Source organism: Trachinotus anak, unplaced genomic scaffold, assembly GCF_046630095.1.
Source record: "Trachinotus anak isolate AG129_WGS33_773 ecotype Australia unplaced genomic scaffold, CSIRO_AGI_Tana_v1 ptg000026l, whole genome shotgun sequence".
NCBI classification, from domain to species: domain Eukaryota; kingdom Metazoa; phylum Chordata; class Actinopteri; order Carangiformes; family Carangidae; genus Trachinotus; species Trachinotus anak.
The window spans coordinates 4,956,211-4,973,552 of NW_027273877.1; the positions used below are offsets into that span (position 1 = coordinate 4,956,211).

Below are 17,342 nucleotides of genomic sequence, written 5' to 3' on the forward strand. Positions count from 1 at the left end.
AGAAAATTACTTTGAGACAGTTACAGTGACAGGACAAACATAAATGTAACACAAAAGACAGGAAACCACTGAGCTGGAGTAAAGACATTGGTTAGATTTTATTCATATTTCATATGTTTCTCACTTTTATTCAACAAAGCTCGTTCTCCTCACTGAGAACGCTTTAACTGTATACAACAAGCACCAAGGACAACTTTAAATTAAGGAGCAAGGCTGAGATTCGTCAGAGAAGTGTGTGTTGTTTCAGCAGAGGAGAGTTTATTGTGGTTTGTGTGTGGGTGTTCAGCAAACCGATGGCTCGTCGACGGCAGCCGCTCCCTCTGTGATGGCTTTGACACATTTGGCCATCGTCTGCGAAGCCCTGCTGATGGAGTCTGAACACAGAAAGGAGGCAGGTTTAAAAAGTTGAGTCTATACTGTTTTTATTCTTTACCTGTGTCCTCCATAAATACACACACTTACCTGTCATGTAGAAGTCCTTTGCTGTAAGTTGAGGTGGCACCAGAGGAGCTGCTATGAGGTTCTGGTTCACTGCCTGAGAAAGTGAGAAACAGGTAAATCAAGAGATCAGTCAGAAAAGTGTGTGTGTGTGTGTGTGTGTGTGTGTGTGTGTACCTTGGCAAGTTCATTTGCTTGTTTGAAGTAGTTCGCCTCCTCTACGTCGTCGTAACGGACCAGATTAGGAGAAACCTCAGCTAGCCTGGATCGGACCTCATCCGCAGAGTCGTAGGGCAGCGTCACACCAGCCAGCTGCACACACGCACGCACACACACACGCACGCACACACGCGCACACACACACACACACACACACACAGACATTTCTTTGGTCAGACTAACTGTTCATTAGCAGTTCAGAACATTTGCATATGCTATGTGAGTAACTTCCTGCTTACTTCAGACACAGCTCTGATGACCTTCCAGTCCTCCCTGGCCATTCCTGGAGCGGTGACGGCCACTCGGGTGTGTTGGCTCCGGCCTTCAGTGTTGACGTAAGTGGCATTTTTCTCTGTGTATGCTGCGCCAGGTAGGATGATGTCGGCCATTGGTGCTCCTACGTCACCATGGTGACCTGCAAGAGTTGAAAACGTATATTAATATCAGAAATTAGTGACTTTGGATTTTTCCTTTCAGTCTCATGTTATCCACTGAATGATGTGTGTGTGTGTGTGTGTGTGTGTGTGTGTGTGTGTGTGTGTGTGTGTGTGTGTGTGTGTGTGTGTGTGTGTGTACCCTGATAGATGATGAGGCTGTCTTTCGGCAGGTCAGCTCTGGTGATGCAGCCGGAATCAGCTCCCAGCAGGAACAGCACTTTGGGTGGATTCTTCCTGATGGCGTCCACACCGGCCTTGTAGCCCAGATCCAACGCAGCCACCTGACTGGCCACCCTGGTAACACACACACAGTTCACTCACAGAGGCTGAGCTTGTTATCAAATCTCACTAACTTTTTGTGTTAGGAACAAAAAAAAAAAACTTTAATCTACAGAAAACATCAGTGAGTTTGTCTTTGAGTGAGTTCACAAGTTGTACCTGTGCAGGACATTGAGGACTTTCCACCCCTCCTCCACTCCACTGCTGGTTCTGGCGTTCTGAGCGATGGTGGAGACGGCGCTCAAAATGGCAGCTCCGTCTTCTCTCTGCAGAGCGCTGCTGCCCACGACCACTACTGGACGCTTAGCAGCTGAAAGGACCTGGAGACCGGTGGAGGAAAAGAAAAACTCAAATAAAAGTCAGACATTCGGCAGAGAACTGTCATCATTTTATTATTCTGCACAAACTGATCAGACTCCATGTGTGTGTGTGTGTGTCCATCACCTGGCAGAAGGGGTGTGTGCCGTTAGCCAGCTCCGTCAGCACTGCAGTGTCCGCTCCCAGGTGGTCGTATGTGTAGCTCAGGTCAACATCGTGGCCCACCATGGCAACACGGAGCTCATTATGGAGCCAGCTGACGGAGGAGGAGGGCGGGGCAGAGGGTTAGCAGGGGTGAGAGATGGCAGAGGCAAAAGAACAACCTACTACAGAAGCAATGATTTGATTTGTACTGTTTTTCAAAAAACACTAGAACAAAACTGTGTCCAGGAGGAAAAATGAAATAATGACTGTATAGTGTGGCGTCTGACTTCACCTCTTGCGGATTCGGGCGTTGAACAGCGGGGCTTCGTAGCGTGGGTTGGTTCCTACGAGCAGCAGCAGGTCGCAGTCCTCAATGCCGGCGATGCGGGTGTTCAACAGGTAGTTGGAGCGCAGGTCGGTGCTGCAGAAAGAAAAAAACACAGTCACACACTGCACCCCTAAAGAGACTGTGGGGAACCCTGTACATCATACGCTTCACCTTTGACCCTTGCTTTGTTTAAGCTTGTAACCTCCACGACCACTTAAGCTGACTTACCCTGCCCCCGCCATCGGGAAGACCTCCTCCGTGCAGAGGTTCTCTGAGTTGAGTCTGTTGAGGAGGTCTTTGAGGGAAACCAGAGCTTCGGCGTCGGCCATCCCTCCTGCTATGGCCGCGACCTCGCTGCCCTGCACGCTCTGCAGCTACACACAGACACACATGCATTTATGAATACAGGCAAAAAACAATTGATAATGCAACTAAAATGAACTCTAGCAACAGAGACACATTTGAAAGCGTAGCATTAATATCACATCTCCACCATCACCAACAACAAACACAGGCTGCACAAAGATGCAAACACACACTTACTGCTCCAGCAACACGAGTGAGAGCGTCCTCCCAGGTGGTGGGGGTCAGCTGACCTGAATCATCCTTCACCATTGGCTGAGTCAACCTCTGTCTCTTCAAACCATCATATGCAAACCTGTGCAGATTTTTGCTCTTTTGTCAAGCTATATTGCAACAAATATAACTTATTTTATTAATTATCATTTATTAATGATTTTTTATGGTTTTAATTAAATCAAGTATTTATTTTACACACTATTTATCTAGTAAGACAGATTTTACTTCCTTAATTCCCTCTGAAACAGGTTATTAGGTTCATATTCTCTGGCTTGGGTCTGTCTGTGTCGCACCTGGTCTTGTCAGAGATCCACTCTTCGTTGACATCTTCGTTCAGCCTGGGCATCACTCTCATCACCTCTCCTCCTCTTGTGCTCACCACGATGTTACTGCCCACAGCATCCAACACGTCGATCGACTCGGTTTTCCTGCAAACAAAGATGAGCACTGAAACTAACTAACTAAAAAGGGTTTAACCTGTTAAAACAAACCCCTTCCAAGGTTTTAAAAAAGCTCACATCCTCAAATATAAGCAGCAGTAAATGGCAGATGTGGACAGCACCTAGTCCACCACCTTAACTGAAGTATCGGACCCTTTCCTACCTGGTCTCCCATGGTCGGGCGGTGAAAGCGTAGGGTTTGGACGTGAGTGCTCCAACAGGACAGACGTCGATGACGTTGCCCGACAGCTCTGACATAAACATCTTCTCTACGTATGTCCCGATCTGCAGGTTGTGTCCTCTTCCTGTTGTTCCCAGGTCTTCAACACCAGCGATCTCACTGGCAAAACTTAAAAAAAAACACACAGGAATGCATAAATACGCAGTGAGAGAATCTCATAAATTTCACCACTTGGAAAGACAATAGCAAACAATCTGATCATCACATTATACCTGATAAGTGTGGATGTTTATGATCCACTTACCGGACGCAGCGTGTGCACTGGATGCAGCGGGTCATGATGGTTTTGATGAGCGGCCCGATGTTTTTGTCCTCCACTGCTCTCTTCCCCTCTGAGAAACGACTGCGGTCAGAGCCAAACTGCATGGACTGATCCTGGCAACACAGCACACACAGTGTTAACAAGGCAAGACTGGCCACAGTGAGTTGGGTTTTCTGCTGACTTTTTTTTTTTTTGGTGAACTGGCCCTTCAACTTCCACAACCTCATCCTTTAGTTACCTGCAGGTCACACTCTCCTCCCTGATCACAGATGGGACAGTCCAGTGGGTGATTGGCCAGGAGGAACTCCATCACTCCCTCTCTGATGACAGAGACAAACGTTCATTAAGCTTGTTCACAATAGTTTGCAAAAGTTTTCCAAAAGACTGAGTCGTATTTGAATTTGCACCTGGCTTTGCGTGTTTTCTCTGAGTCGGTGAGGATGTTCCAACCCTTCATGACGGGCATTGCACAGGCAGCTACCGGCTGAGGGCACATACATCAATTAGACATTAATACTCCAAACGTTTACAGCATTTTCAATACTTCATCAGTGTTCTTTTTCAAGTTGATGCTAGTCAAGCCTAGTGGCAACTAAAACTATCTACCTAAAGACAAACAGATGCACTCTGTTACCTTTGGAGCTTTCTCGATCTCCACTAAACACATGCGGCAGTTTCCTGCCACTGAGAGGCGCTCATGGTAACAGAACCTGGGGATCTGGATTCCTGCCTTCTCACAGGCCTGAAGGGAAAAAAAGACATCAGACAACAACAAGTCAGTGAAGCTACTCTAATCTGTTGTCTTACTGGCACTACCCAAGTACCTGGATCACCAGCTGATGATACTTCAATAACTGAGGTTCTACCTTGTTATCCAGAATCCTGAGATATATTAAAATGTTACAGTTAACTCTTCAAAACATGCCAGTGAGCTTTGGTAACGTTAGATTCTCTAAACTTTTTGAGTAGAAAATGAAATGAACTCCTTTCTTAAAGACAGTATATTAATAATGTTGATTGTTAGAAAAGCAGCAAGTTTTTAAAGCAATTGGCAAAAATGATCAAAGTAGAGATGAGATGGGAAGATCATATTGGGCAGCCAGTCGACATTAATGCACTAAATTACTGACAGGACAACAAACATACCCTAGAATAGTGCAGACTGGTGAATATACATAGATGCAAGAATCTACAATATTAACAGACCATATAAAACATCTGTATTAGCTATTAGCTAACAGTAAAGTAATCTGATGCTTCTTACCTGGAGGACAGTTGTTCCAGGCTCCACCTCCACTGGTTTCCCATCCACAAACACCTCCACCATGTTGCTGGCAGCACGCACCGAAGTGCGCACTGAAATTACACACAAAAGGACACAATTATTTGAAATTACCTTAAACTCTACCAATAAAGTAAATTTAAAATATACTCTGTTTCCACTCAAGCGAGAGGAGAGGAGAAGTGAGGAGGAGAACTGCTGTTGGTTACCTTGACACACACACACACTCAGATCTTACCAGCGCTGGAGGGAGCCAGGCTGCCTTTAGCAGCTCCGGCTAGAGCTCGGCCGACGGTCGGGAGTCGCAACATGACTCTGAATGGAAAACAGAGATAAAGCAGCCAACATACGAGTTAACCTTTTCCTGACATGCCATGTACCAAACTCCATTAAAAGATCTGACATCTGACTTTGTTTTGGGAGACGCAGGCACCAAATCTTCAATGCATCAAAGTGTGCATACAAATCCAAACAGAGGCCATTAGAATAAACTTTTATAAACCTAATTATTAATGAATAACTGCAACAGCCATTTACAACAGTTTCCTAGAGTCTAACGTGACCTCTTCAGATGTCTTATTTTATTCTCTGAACAGTCCAAGAGAGTGTTCTTAAGAGGTCTGAACATCTTTTGAGTTTTTGTTTTACTACACAATGACTTGAAATTATCATTATTTCATGTGATCTATAAATTGCTATCTGTCCAGTATGGTTAAATAATATGATACTAACATATGAGAATTAAATTAGTTCACATTTCTTGGTTTAGCAGGGGTACGAAATGTCACTAATAATTGTACAAGGTGTAGCTACAAGTTTTAAATACTAATACTTACATTCAAAAGTTTTATTAATTCTGATTTTAAGCCCAAAAAGCTGCTAGCAGGCACAAACGGGATCTTTGGGGGTTTTAGAGTATACAAACTGTTCACATTTGGAGCACTTTCATTTGAGTTTCTTCGCCATATACTAGACACACACAAAAATTATAACAGACTCTAATGAGCAATCTCTCTGGAGGCAGTAAGTTTGTGCAGGTCAAGCTGACAAACTCGAAGCACATTGACAGTGTACCTTACCAGAGAAACGGCAGCTAGTGCTACTTAGCTTGCTAGCTGTCACTGTCAACAACAACAAGTGTTATTGTCACTCATCAATCATGCACAGAGAACAACAACACACTTTCCAAAACATACCGAGATAATAGCGCGTTTACATTTAGCTTTTAAGTCATATGAACAAGAGAAGAGGCTAAAAGTAGCATGAACCCTCCAGTGGGGGCTCCTTGTTGCAGGCTAACAGCGTTAGCTCAGAGAGCTACTCAAGGACACGGGCAGTGCAGTGTTGTAAGAGGGTAACTAAGGGTAAGAAGGTCAAACACATCATTTCCCACCGGCCTTGCGGTTAAATGACATATAGATTTAAACATGTGTAAGTGCAGAATGTGTTTCTCGTTCTTACCTTTCGCTATTTGGCCTTCTTGACCAGAACAGCGGTGATGTGAGTTTTACAACCAGTCAAAAAGCTATGGCGCCGCTGGAGGAAATAGCGTTGTGTCCTACTTCCGCTTGACATTAGATCCCAGCTTTCACAATAAAAGCAAGAGCTCCACTTCTTACTTTTCACTTTTTTTAAATTTAATTTAATTTCTTTTAAGTTTATTTATTATTTTTTTAGTACTTTATTTACAACAAAGAGGTACAACGATATGCAAATACAAAATAAAAAAAAAATACATTACAAACATTACATTGACATACATACACATTCATTTTCAATATTGAAATTAAACTGAAGATGCATTTTTGTTGGAAATAGTGAGCATTTCCGCACTGGGTGTCTGTTACTGCACAGTTTACTACAATCATTAATAAAAGTGTGTAAAGCTAACGATGTTAGTTTATATGGGATTAAAATAACACACTTTTTTTGAGAAATGTGAAGAACTCGCTGTGTCTTGGGAACGGTTCACCCGGGAACGTTCCCCGAACGTTGCCGGGGGAAGAAAAGTCTCTGTTCTTCTGCACCAGTAGCTGAAGTTCATCCAGTTTGTTGGGCAGTGAACGCACCTTGGAGAGAGAGAGATACCTGGGAGAGGTGTGCGGAGTCCGCGCCGGCGGAGACGCGCAGGCGCACCGGCGCGTTTTCCTCTCCTCCGGCGTTTCACTGCGAGAGCAACGGTCAGTGACCTCTGACCAAAATGTCCAATAATCCCACAGGTGAGTCGAGAAAGGTGGAAAAAATCCTCTGGAGTTGTTTCTCTGATGTTAATGAGCTCTTCTCTGGTGAAAGAGCTCCGGAAACCAAAGCAGAAAACTGGGTTTATAAAGAAAATAAGGTGAAAAAGTGCGCACCAACACACCGAGGCAGCATCCGCGGCGCCATGGCAACTGGAACGTTCTGAGCGTTGCCGGGGGAACCTTCGCGGAACGTTCGGGGTACGTTCGCCGCGGAACGTTCCCTAAACGTTTCCGGGGAACCTTCGCGGAACGTTCGCCGCGGAACGTTCCCTGAACGTTCCCGGGGGAACCTTCGCGGAACGTTCGCTGAACGTTCGCCGCGGAACGTTCCCCGAACGTTGCCGGGGGAACCTTCGCGGAACGTTCACCGCGGAACGTTCCGCGAAGGTTGCCAAGACACAGCGAGTTCTTCACATTTCTCAAAAAAAGTGTGTTATTTTAATCCCATATAAACTAACATCGTTAGCTTTACACACTTTTATTAATGATTGTAGTAAACTGTGCAGTAACAGACACCCAGTGCGGAAATGCTCACTATTTCCAACAAAAATGCATCTTCAGTTTAATTTCAATATTGAAAATGACAATAACTACGGAGTCCGGGTTGGTCCGCTCCACACACAGTATCTGCTGTGGCCTGTGGTGGGATGTAAACACCGACCAGGATGAATGAGGTGAACTCACGGGGGGAGTAGAAGGGCCTGCAGTTTATGATGAAAGTCTCCAGGTCAGGAGAACAGTGCTGCAGGATCGCTGTCACGTCTCTGCACCAGCCACTGTTTGCATAAAAGCAGATTCCTCCACCTTTGGTTTTGCCGGACAGCTCTGTGTCGCGATCCGCTCTGAAGAGTTGGAAGCCGGCCAGCTCCAGCGCAGAGTCCGGATCGATCCACACAGCCACGTCTCCGTGAAGCACAGGACGGAAGATGAAGAAAAGTCTCTGTTCTTCTGCACCAGTAGCTGAAGTTCATCCAGTTTGTTGGGCAGTGAACGCACCTTGGAGAGAGAGAGATACCTGGGAGAGGTGTGCGGAGTCCGCGCCGGCGGAGACGCGCAGGCGCACCGGCGCGTTTTCCTCTCCTCCGGCGTTTCACTGCGAGAGCAACGGTCAGTGACCTCTGACCAAAATGTCCAATAATCCCACAGGTGAGTCGAGAAAGGTGGAAAAAATCCTCTGGAGTTGTTTCTCTGATGTTAATGAGCTCTTCTCTGGTGAAAGAGCTCCGGAAACCAAAGCAGAAAACTGGGTTTATAAAGAAAATAAGGTGAAAAAGTGCGCACCAACACACCGAGGCAGCATCCGCGGCGCCATGGCAACTGGAACGTTCTGAGCGTTGCCGGGGGAACCTTCGCGGAACGTTCGCGGAACGTTCGCCGCGGAACGTTCCCCGAACGTTGCCGGGGAACCTTCGCGGAACGTTCAGACGCTCAGAAGGTTCACAACCTTCAGAGTATCCCATGCATGGATGTATTGCAGGGGTGTATTATAAGACCTACATCCATGATGTATTCTGAGACCCATGGCGCCATTTTGAGATCCAGGTCCTATAATACTTCCACGAACCAACCATGGATGTGTGACGGACCTCTGCAGGACCGGCCCGGGGCTTACACCGCGGCGCCGTGTCCAGGTCTAATAACACATCCACGGTTTACATCACTGCAGGCCCGCTCGGCTTCCACCTTCGACTACATTTCCCATGATGAACTGGGCATTCACCGGAACTAGCTACGTGTTCATTCGCGACAGTTCAGGAAGCATCTACAAACAGTTTCAGAAACGAGCAAGAGTTGGTGCTTTCTCCTGCGAAGGAGTGCAGCAAAAACAGGTAAATATTCTCTACAATAAAGAAATGTAGTCGTTTATCTTCCTCCAAAAAGCCAGGGCTGCGTTTGTATCAATTCTGACACAAATGAGATTGACCAGGCCTTCTCCTTTTATGAAACTAGTTAGCAACGAGCTAACTGTGCGTGCTAGCGTCGACTAATTTAAATAAATTAATGTCTTTTGCGGATGAAACTGGTATTCCTCAGTAGCTAACCTTTGTTATTGGTTTATATATGAATGGTCATGCATGATTTTGAGGTTTGGGGTGTAGCTTACCTAACATGTAGCACAGGTTTGCAGTGGCACCCTCGGTTTCTGTGTTGTCATTGTTGACTGATCAGTGACAGTGTATATAGAACAGACGTTTTCCGAAATGAGTTGGTGTATTTTAAGTTTAGGAAGCACAGGACTGTGTGCACTATTGTTAAGATGTTACAAATAAGCTATAGTACTATATGGCGTCAGCAAGACATGAATGGTTCAGTTAAACAAGATTAAAACTATTATGTCTGTGTGTCTGCTCACCAGATATTTTATTCTCATCTCAAGTCTGTATTGCAAAACAATCAAGCATTTAGAAGTGAAAATTCTAGGTAAGATCCAGCATTTTTTTTGCTGCTCTGATGAGCTGTGATTTATAACTGTCACTGTAAAGCTTTAGTTGCTCCTCATCTGCAGTAGAACACCAAAAAGAAAACCAGACATTTTCAAACATAATAAATCATATGTCATAAGTAATTTCCGACTCCACAAATGGACAAAGTCTAAAAGCGTCTAAAAGATTACATGTGCATCACATAACAGTGTGTTTTTGGGTTTGATTGATTGGTTTGCCTGCTTTATACCAAACAGTTTGCTCAAGACGATTTAACTTTTGTTTAAGGTTAAAATACTGAACTTCATCAGGATGGTTAGATTATTTCTGCCTGTCTTTCTTCTTCTCCCCAAACCCCTCATTCCATGTCCACTTGGAATCTAATTTCCAGCACCATGTTGCCGACCACCTCGCCGCACAGCAACGGCGCCCTTGGTTCCAGGGACGCTGCACGCCACACGGCGGGTGCCAAACGCTACAAATACCTGCGGCGGCTGCTGCATTTCAGACAGATGGACTTTGAATTTGCCCTGTGGCAGATGCTGTACTTGTTCACGTCACCACAGAAGGTCTACCGTAACTTCCACTACAGGAAACAGACTAAAGACCAGTGGGCCAGGGACGATCCCGCTTTCCTGGTCCTGCTCAGCATCTGGCTGTGTGGTAATAATATCTTTCTGTTTATTTCCACATCTGTTTTCTCCGTTTGTTTATATTTAAACTAACACGGATGCATTGTGGCTCATTTGAATTGGTCCTAATGCTGCCAGCTGAATCCTGATGTTGGTTCTGTCTGTCTTCATCTGCAGTGTCAACAATAGGCTTTGGTCTGGTGCTGGACATGGGTGTCGTGGAGACTCTGAAACTGCTGCTGTGGGTGGTCTTTGTAGACTGCATAGGAGTCGGTCTGTTCATATCAACACTCATGTGGTGAGCAGCAAGTTTGTCTAGTTTGACTGTATGAAATCAAATGAGTTGGAAGAAGTAATTTTTTTTTTTTTTTTGGGTGTTCCAGGGTTATCGGCAACAAGTACCTGCTAAAACATCCCAGCAGAAATTTTGATGTTGAATGGGGCTACGCATTTGATGTTCACCTCAACGCTTTCTACCCGCTTCTAGTCATCCTACATTTTCTGCAGCTCTTCTTCATCAATCGTGAGTAGATCATATCCTAAAAATATCTGAGAGGAAACTGTCTTAAGTTTATTTAATCAGCTTGTTTGTCAGAAGACTAAGACAGAAACTAAGTGTTTAGATGATGGTTGGCTCATCAGATGTAGTGTCTGAACTTAAAGTTTGTCGTTTTGTCTCTTCTAGATATTGTGGTGATTAACTCAGACGGGTTCCTGGGATACTTCGTCGGGAACACTTTGTGGCTGATTGCCATTGGTTATTATCTCTACATCACCTTCTTAGGGTACAATGGTAAGCACCGTTTACATTTAAATACACTGAGTTCACTGATTTTTGAACGCTAACAGAGGAATAGACAGTGTCCGCATGTACAGCACCTTGATTTCAGATTAGGTTAGACTCATCACACGTTTGTTTTTTTCCGTTTTTTATTTGAAAAATTAATTAATTAATTGATTTAATCATTAATTTAAAAAATCGATTTCAGTAGGAACCCAGATAATTAAACATTTCAGACACGTTTGCCTAGAAACAACAGAAATCAGGACAACAATCTTATATAATTGGACATTTTTTTAGACATCCAACAAAGCACCACTGAGTTTCAAAAACATTAACAGTGCACTAAAAGTATTTTTGGGACTTATTTCCATCTAAGGGTAAAACAGGAGATCACCAATAAGCGCACACAGCTTCCTAAAAGGAAATATGCAGTGGTTTATATCTCAGTGTGACTTTATAGATGTGTTATGTTGGCACAAAGTATCTGCTGTCTGTAAACACTTCGTCTTGTGTAATCCTCACAGCTCTACCCTTCCTGAAGAACACGGTGGTCCTGCTCTACCCCTTCGCTCTGCTCGGCCTCATCTATGTCCTCTCCGTCTCTCTGGGCTGGAACTTCACTAAGGGTCTCTGCTGGTTTTACAAGGTCAGAGTCCAGTAGAACCAGTTTGTTCCTGAGACTGGACACTAGTTGCCTCCAGGCCGACTGAAATTCTGTCAGTCAACATCCGGTTGGGAGGGACTCGGCCTCTGGTTGACTCTCAGCACACTTGGACCTCTGGGATGATTGACACTGGCTGTTTCTCGACTCTCACTTGATTTTCTATTTGGCTCTTATGTTGAGCTGGAGCTCCAAAGTCAGTAAACAGTGATGTGTTTGGACTAGTTGCAGAATCAAGGGGACAGATGGGACACAGCTTTTATTGTTGTTCTTTTGTATGATTTGTAAATAGTACTCTGGCAGGTTGTAATATATACACAGAGGATTGTTTCTGAAGATGATGAAATTACTTTGTTTCTTTGAGTTTTCATAAAAAAGAAAATGGAAATCCTGCTTATTGAAGAGAAGAAAGGAGGAGTGGAGGAATGTGAGATGCATTTTTTCCTTTTTTCTTAAAGTGTACATTCCAAAGCACTTTCAATAAAAGGTTTTATTAACTTTAAGTTGCTTTAAGTTGTTTTACTTCCTAGAGGAATAAATCATAACCACGTTTAAACCTCCCACCAGAGGGAGACTTTTTTTCTTCAGATGTCTTTTTTTATACTATGCAGCATTTTGTGGTAAGATACTGAAGCCTCACAGTGGCACAGTTGTTGCTGTAACAGCGGCTGGACGTGATCACATCGTAGCTTGAATATCACAGTAGTATTTGTGGTTTACATAATGATGCAGGATGCGAGGTGAGGAATTTAGAGCTAAAAATGGTATGATCAGGTTTTCTTTATATTTTCAACAGACATTTGTAATGGCTTCATTTCTTAGCTCTAGTAGACACAATGTTCTGAGACATTACACACAGAAAGATCCAGTAAATGGTGTAGTTGTATTAGTACGTAGTTTATAAGAAGTTGGAGATGTACAAGTGCACATTTATTGATGACAAGAAGGGGCCCTAACACGCATGCGCACCCTGAGTTCGGATACAACTAATGATTTTACGTCACTGCCATGACGTCACACATAGATTAGGCACCTTGTTGTACCCTACACACAATTTACTCTAAAATGTATTTCATTTCTCCAACAACCCGTTGAAACAGAACATTTTTCTCTCTCATGTTTGAAAGGCTGTGAACTCGATTTAGCCCGAACAGTTAATGCAACATAGAATAATTATGTCTCGAGATAATTTAAAGGCTTCTCTGAGTGTCTTAGAGAGACCAGAGACATCATGTAGCCTGACTGTGTCAGAGCAGATCACAGGACCTGACGTTCCAGCTCTGCAGGCAAGTGAGGCAGTGACAAATGAAAAGAGCAAAAGCCTCGCTGCTGGGCTGGCCCAGCTTAGAAATCTGATGGAGAGAGACGGACGACCTGTCAGCAGCAATGTCTGATCTTCTGTGCAAACTTAAAGCTCCCGGTCTGCAGGTTTGAAGCCAGAACCTTCCTGTGAGGAGTCTGCATGTTCTCCCCATCTTTGTGTGGGTTTTCTCCAGGTGCTCTGGTTTCCTCCCACAATCCAAAGACATGCAGGTTACTGTAGGTTAACTGGCGACTCTAAACTGCCCAACTCTAAAAATATAATAATAAAATAAATATAAAATTAAATCATTTTGAAGTGGAATTGCATTTGTAAGGTAAATTAGAAAATGAAAAGGTTAACTGAGTATTATAATAATGAGAACAATGAACGCTACTTTTTGTGTCTGCACAATGCAAACACATGTAAGATACTTTATATCTGCAATGCTGCTTATAGAGGTGGTAGTAGTGAGAATGGTATGAGAGTACAAAGGTAATGATAGATAATATGGGTTTTCAAAAGAACACAAATATGACTCAATGCCCCATCAAATCAAATCCAGAATTCAGTGTTTCATCAGAAAAGCCATTTTTATTTATTTTGATGAAGCAGATTCATGCTTTAGCTCCTCCCTCTACTTCAGTGAATTCACAAGCATTTGCTTGAACTTCTCCAAGTCAACTTTCTTAATGATGACCGCCTTGTGTTTCTTCTTCATCTGTTCTATGTAGTCCAGCACCATCATGCCTCGGGTGTATTTCCCCTCCAGCTCCACCGTCACAGCGACCTGGGGAAGGGAGGCAGGAAGTTGTTGGGAAATCATTTGAGCCGAAACGCTTTGCACCTCAGATGAAAGGCGGTTGCAGCTCACCTCTTCGCTCTCCGTTATGATCGTGTTGTCGATGGCTGCAGCCATGGCGTAGGTGTCACAGGAATTGAACCCTTTTCCCTCCGTGATCTCCTTTTGATAGTCTGCTGACTTAGCTTTCTGCAGACACAATATGTGAGGGAGCGATCTGGAGAAATGTTGTGACTGGAAAGGACCAAGCAGCTGCCACTAATAGGCCCCAAATTACATCTACGGGTTTCTTGTATGAGAAAAAATGGTCATCACACATTTCAAGGGACAGGAGTGGTCGCCATGTGTTCTGTTTGTCATTTGCTTTTTTTTTTTGTTTGCACTTTTAACTTGTGTGGGATTTTAGCTGTAAAACGTTACAGCTGGGTTTCACTGGCGCATTTTTGGATGAGGGGGGAGTGGAAGAGTCAGTATGCTTCGAGCCCCTTAAAGGCATATTTACTTGTATGTATTTGTGTAATAACCCAATCAAGAACATTGCACAGTCCTCTACTTGTGCCAACATGCTTCTTGCTGCATGCTGTCTTGTGTAACCTGACAGTTAAAGTTAATTGCACGTTTCAGCACAGCCAGGATCGTTTCCCTCCTCATATCACTCTTACCGTCATTGAAAGGGTTGAAATCTTTTTCATGAAGGCAGCCTTCTCCGTGCCTTGGGCCAGCATCTGGTCACAGAAAGACTGAGAGAGAACAACAGAGAGCACAAATAAAGTCGATCAAACCATCGTAAAAGGGCATTTCTGCATGTTTTTCATGTGTTAGTTGAGTTAAAGCTTTAATGCTTTATCAATCCTTGGGTTATTTTTAAAGCATTGAAGGGTTCATCCCTCTTCAAGTCGTGTTTTCACCCTCACCCACGGCAGGCTGTTCCTGCAGCTGAACTCCCAGGAGGCGATGAAGGTGGGGCAGGTGTAGCGGTCCAGCACGACGTAGGCAGCCTCAGGATCAGCCACAAAGTTGAACTCTCCGCACGCTGTGGTGTTGCCCCTGGCTGCACACACACACACACACACACACACACACATGCAACGCAGTCATCACTCTCAGCTACATAAGAGCAGAGGTCAAATCACAGGAGCATATGGCAGATTTCAGCAGACGACCTACAGTTGATGTTTCCTCCCATGAGGTAGAGAGCCTTCAGTTTCTTAGGGAACGAAGGGTCCAGTTGTACTGCGACAGCCAGGTTAGTGAGGGGGGCCATGGCCACCAGAGTCACCTGTAGACAGCAGCAGCAGAGCAAAACATATTTCTTCTCGTATCGCCTTTTAATGGTGGAAACCTTTTGGCTGAATACTTATGTGAACTGTTCTCTGCCTCCGCCTCCAGGGATGTTCGTGCTGATCATCTGCTCAATGTTGCCTCCTGGTCATGACAGAACATGAACATTCCCACGATAGGTGAGTGCTTCCATGTCGCGGAGAAGCCACGCTCTCAAATTTCTTCACGTTAGCAAGATGTTTGATGGAGCAGGGATATGATGAAGCCTATTATAGACCTGTTATGATGTGTGTGTGTGTGTGTGTGTGTGTGAGATATTGATTAATGTATTTACAAATTAAAGGTCCTGTATTTCACTCACCTCTCCGGGGTTTTGATTGGCAATCTTGATCATGGCCTGCACAGCTTTTCTCTTCTGCACCAGCTCCAGGTCTGGAGCATCTGGATCAGGGACATCACCCAGTCCGTCCTTCCCGTGGTAGTCTCCAGCGTGTTGTTTACGGGCCAGCAGGGGCTTTTGGCAGCCGCGATACACTGGGATCTGTAGGGTACGAAAGGGTGTGTCTTAGAGAGCATAAGGGAAGGTTGAATGTCGAACTTTCAAACCCCCTAAATCACAACTCGGCTATTTAGCTTACATCCAGCCTGTTGCAGACTTTCAGGACACGCAGTGTGTTCTTGAGGGCGTTCTCCAGCGGGGTGTTGCCGTGGGAACAAGTGATCCCCAGGATCTCCACATCAGGGGCCGCAAGGGCCACCATGATGGCCTGAGCATCATCCACCCCTGTGTCCACATCAATGATCAACTTCTTCTTCATCCTGTGTCAAACACTAAGGAACAGTTTGCATGTGAAGAGCAGTAGTTTCTAATAAGACACACAATAATCGACAGTGGAGCAGTTTTCCTGACAGACTAAAGAGCTGGAGGCTGCAGGAACAATTACTTCTCACATGCACAGTCAGCTGCTGTTAAACACGCACATAGTCTGCTTGTTTGTGTAGAGAAAAAGTGCCCACGTCATAAAGCACTTGGCAGTCCAAAACTTTTCCTCCTGCTTTTCATTATGGTGGCATGTGTTTCTTGTAAGAAACACATGTGCATCATTTGATCCACATTGTTTATGATTTTTGTAACACAACATTAATTAAGTTACAAGTTAAACTAGTTACAGTGAAGCTGAAGGCGACAGGAACATTTACTTCTCACATGCACAGTGAGGTATTATTACATACACACTTAGTCCGTCTGCTTGTCCTCGCACATCTCACCACAGCTTATAGAAAAATATTCCCCAGATGCCTTGTCTATGTGTGCACCAGAACATCAGAGTGAAGAGTCTACATATGTGCTGTGCATTATCTGGCAGAAATGTTAGGCGTGGCAGCATAGAGGAATTTTTTTTCATTAATTAAAACCTTTTTAAGCATTTACAAACATTTACAAGCATTACACATTTGAAGAATCTCAACAATTGTCTTATAGATTTCATTTTTTGAAAAAGGTCTTTGTAAGATATAAAATCCTCACCTGGTGAGTGGATCCCGACAGAAGTTTACAGCTGGAGCGTGGAGGGGCAGCTGCTGAGTGCCTGAACTTAAAGAGCTGCTTTATAGAGGCTAAAGAGAGGTGTGGTATATGCAAATGAAGCAGGAAAAGGCCCCACCTCGGGGGTGTTTCAGTTACAAGCTTTTAGAAAAGTTTGCTTTGATTTTACTTTGATGTAATGAGAGGAATGACTACACAGGGCCACAGAGAGTCTGTCTTTCTTGTTAAAGCCAAAGATGTTTTGATAATCTGCATCAGCAAAAAATGACATGACAGCCAAGTAATGATAGGCGTTACTCACAGCACACAGACCTGTCCGTTACTCTCTTTAATCATTACTTAATGGACTTCTGCAAGACTCACTACAGCCAGAAGACCAGTAATTACAAAATGCTGCATTGAGACTGAGCACCAGGTTTGATAGCTGAGGCAACTATTACAGAGGAACCTTATTCAGCTTAAGGGAAGAATTAATTTGAAAAGAGAAGCATCTATGAATCGTCCAGATTTTTGTTGACTGAGGAGAAGATTTAGATTTTTGCCTTTATGATTTGAAAAAGAAAAAAACGTCTAAATTTTAACATAGAAATATATGTGAATAGGAAAACGTAGACAGACAGACATAGACAAGGCTATGTTACGAAGTTGTTTTTTTTTTCAGAAATATTTTCCTCAAGATTCACATGTTATTTGCTTTTGATCAAAG

At 44.0% G+C, this 17,342-nt stretch overlaps 3 protein-coding genes across 4 annotated transcripts; 1 reads left to right on the forward strand and 2 right to left on the reverse strand.

Annotated features, from left to right (window-relative positions):
- Window positions 1-74: 74 nt before the first annotated feature.
- LOC139609520 (NADH-ubiquinone oxidoreductase 75 kDa subunit, mitochondrial-like) lies at window positions 75-6,555 on the reverse strand. The gene is made up of 19 exons (XM_071464229.1): window positions 6,429-6,555; window positions 5,206-5,282; window positions 4,950-5,041; window positions 4,320-4,427; window positions 4,093-4,169; window positions 3,924-4,005; window positions 3,668-3,798; window positions 3,346-3,531; window positions 3,036-3,170; window positions 2,707-2,821; window positions 2,392-2,537; window positions 2,128-2,256; window positions 1,818-1,947; window positions 1,533-1,693; window positions 1,234-1,388; window positions 897-1,072; window positions 616-750; window positions 463-535; window positions 75-374 (listed from the first exon to the last, which is right to left on the reverse strand). Exons 2-19 carry the CDS (start codon window positions 5,276-5,278, stop codon window positions 283-285), a joined length of 2,196 nt encoding a protein of 731 aa, XP_071320330.1. The 5' UTR covers window positions 5,279-5,282; window positions 6,429-6,555; the 3' UTR covers window positions 75-282.
- A 1,645-nt stretch (window positions 6,556-8,200) lies between these two features.
- unc50 (unc-50 homolog (C. elegans)) lies at window positions 8,201-12,210 on the forward strand. Of its 2 annotated transcripts, none has more exons than XM_071464237.1 (6): window positions 8,201-8,353; window positions 10,022-10,293; window positions 10,440-10,560; window positions 10,646-10,785; window positions 10,948-11,055; window positions 11,571-12,210. In XM_071464237.1, the coding sequence occupies exons 2-6, from the start codon at window positions 10,026-10,028 to the stop codon at window positions 11,705-11,707; spliced, it is 774 nt and encodes a 257-aa protein (XP_071320338.1). In that variant the 5' UTR covers window positions 8,201-8,353; window positions 10,022-10,025; the 3' UTR covers window positions 11,708-12,210. The 2 variants fall into 2 exon arrangements, with proteins under 2 accessions (XP_071320338.1, XP_071320337.1); XM_071464236.1 differs by lacking the exon at window positions 8,201-8,353 and adding an exon at window positions 8,772-9,036.
- A 1,364-nt stretch (window positions 12,211-13,574) lies between these two features.
- LOC139609521 (inosine-uridine preferring nucleoside hydrolase-like) lies at window positions 13,575-16,812 on the reverse strand. Its single transcript, XM_071464230.1, has 8 exons — window positions 16,619-16,812; window positions 15,729-15,921; window positions 15,452-15,631; window positions 14,977-15,088; window positions 14,724-14,860; window positions 14,472-14,549; window positions 13,882-13,998; window positions 13,575-13,797 (listed from the first exon to the last, which is right to left on the reverse strand). Exons 2-8 carry the CDS (start codon window positions 15,906-15,908, stop codon window positions 13,645-13,647), a joined length of 957 nt encoding a protein of 318 aa, XP_071320331.1. The 5' UTR covers window positions 15,909-15,921; window positions 16,619-16,812; the 3' UTR covers window positions 13,575-13,644.
- Window positions 16,813-17,342: the final 530 nt, after the last annotated feature.

Bases quoted from the DNA above. Each gene is read 5' to 3' on its own strand.
- LOC139609520 (XM_071464229.1), bottom strand. From the start codon at position 5,278: ATGTTGCGACTCCCGACCGTCGGCCGAGCTCTAGCCGGAGCTGCTAAA. The intron at 3,532-3,667 runs GTAAGTGGATCA...TTTTTTTTTAAG, and splicing joins CAGTGCACACGCTGCGTCCG to TTTTGCCAGTGAGATCGCTG. The intron at 3,171-3,345 runs GTAGGAAAGGGT...CTTTGTTTGCAG, and splicing joins GCCCGACCATGGGAGACCAG to GAAAACCGAGTCGATCGACG.
- unc50 (XM_071464237.1), top strand. From the start codon at position 10,026: ATGTTGCCGACCACCTCGCCGCACAGCAACGGCGCCCTTGGTTCCAGG. The intron at 10,561-10,645 runs GTGAGCAGCAAG...TGGGTGTTCCAG, and splicing joins TTCATATCAACACTCATGTG to GGTTATCGGCAACAAGTACC. The intron at 11,056-11,570 runs GTAAGCACCGTT...TAATCCTCACAG, and splicing joins CACCTTCTTAGGGTACAATG to CTCTACCCTTCCTGAAGAAC.
- LOC139609521 (XM_071464230.1), bottom strand. From the start codon at position 15,908: ATGAAGAAGAAGTTGATCATTGATGTGGACACAGGGGTGGATGATGCT. The intron at 15,632-15,728 runs GTAAGCTAAATA...CGTACCCTACAG, and splicing joins AAGTCTGCAACAGGCTGGAT to ATCCCAGTGTATCGCGGCTG. The intron at 15,089-15,451 runs GTGAGTGAAATA...TGCTGTCTACAG, and splicing joins CCAATCAAAACCCCGGAGAG to GTGACTCTGGTGGCCATGGC.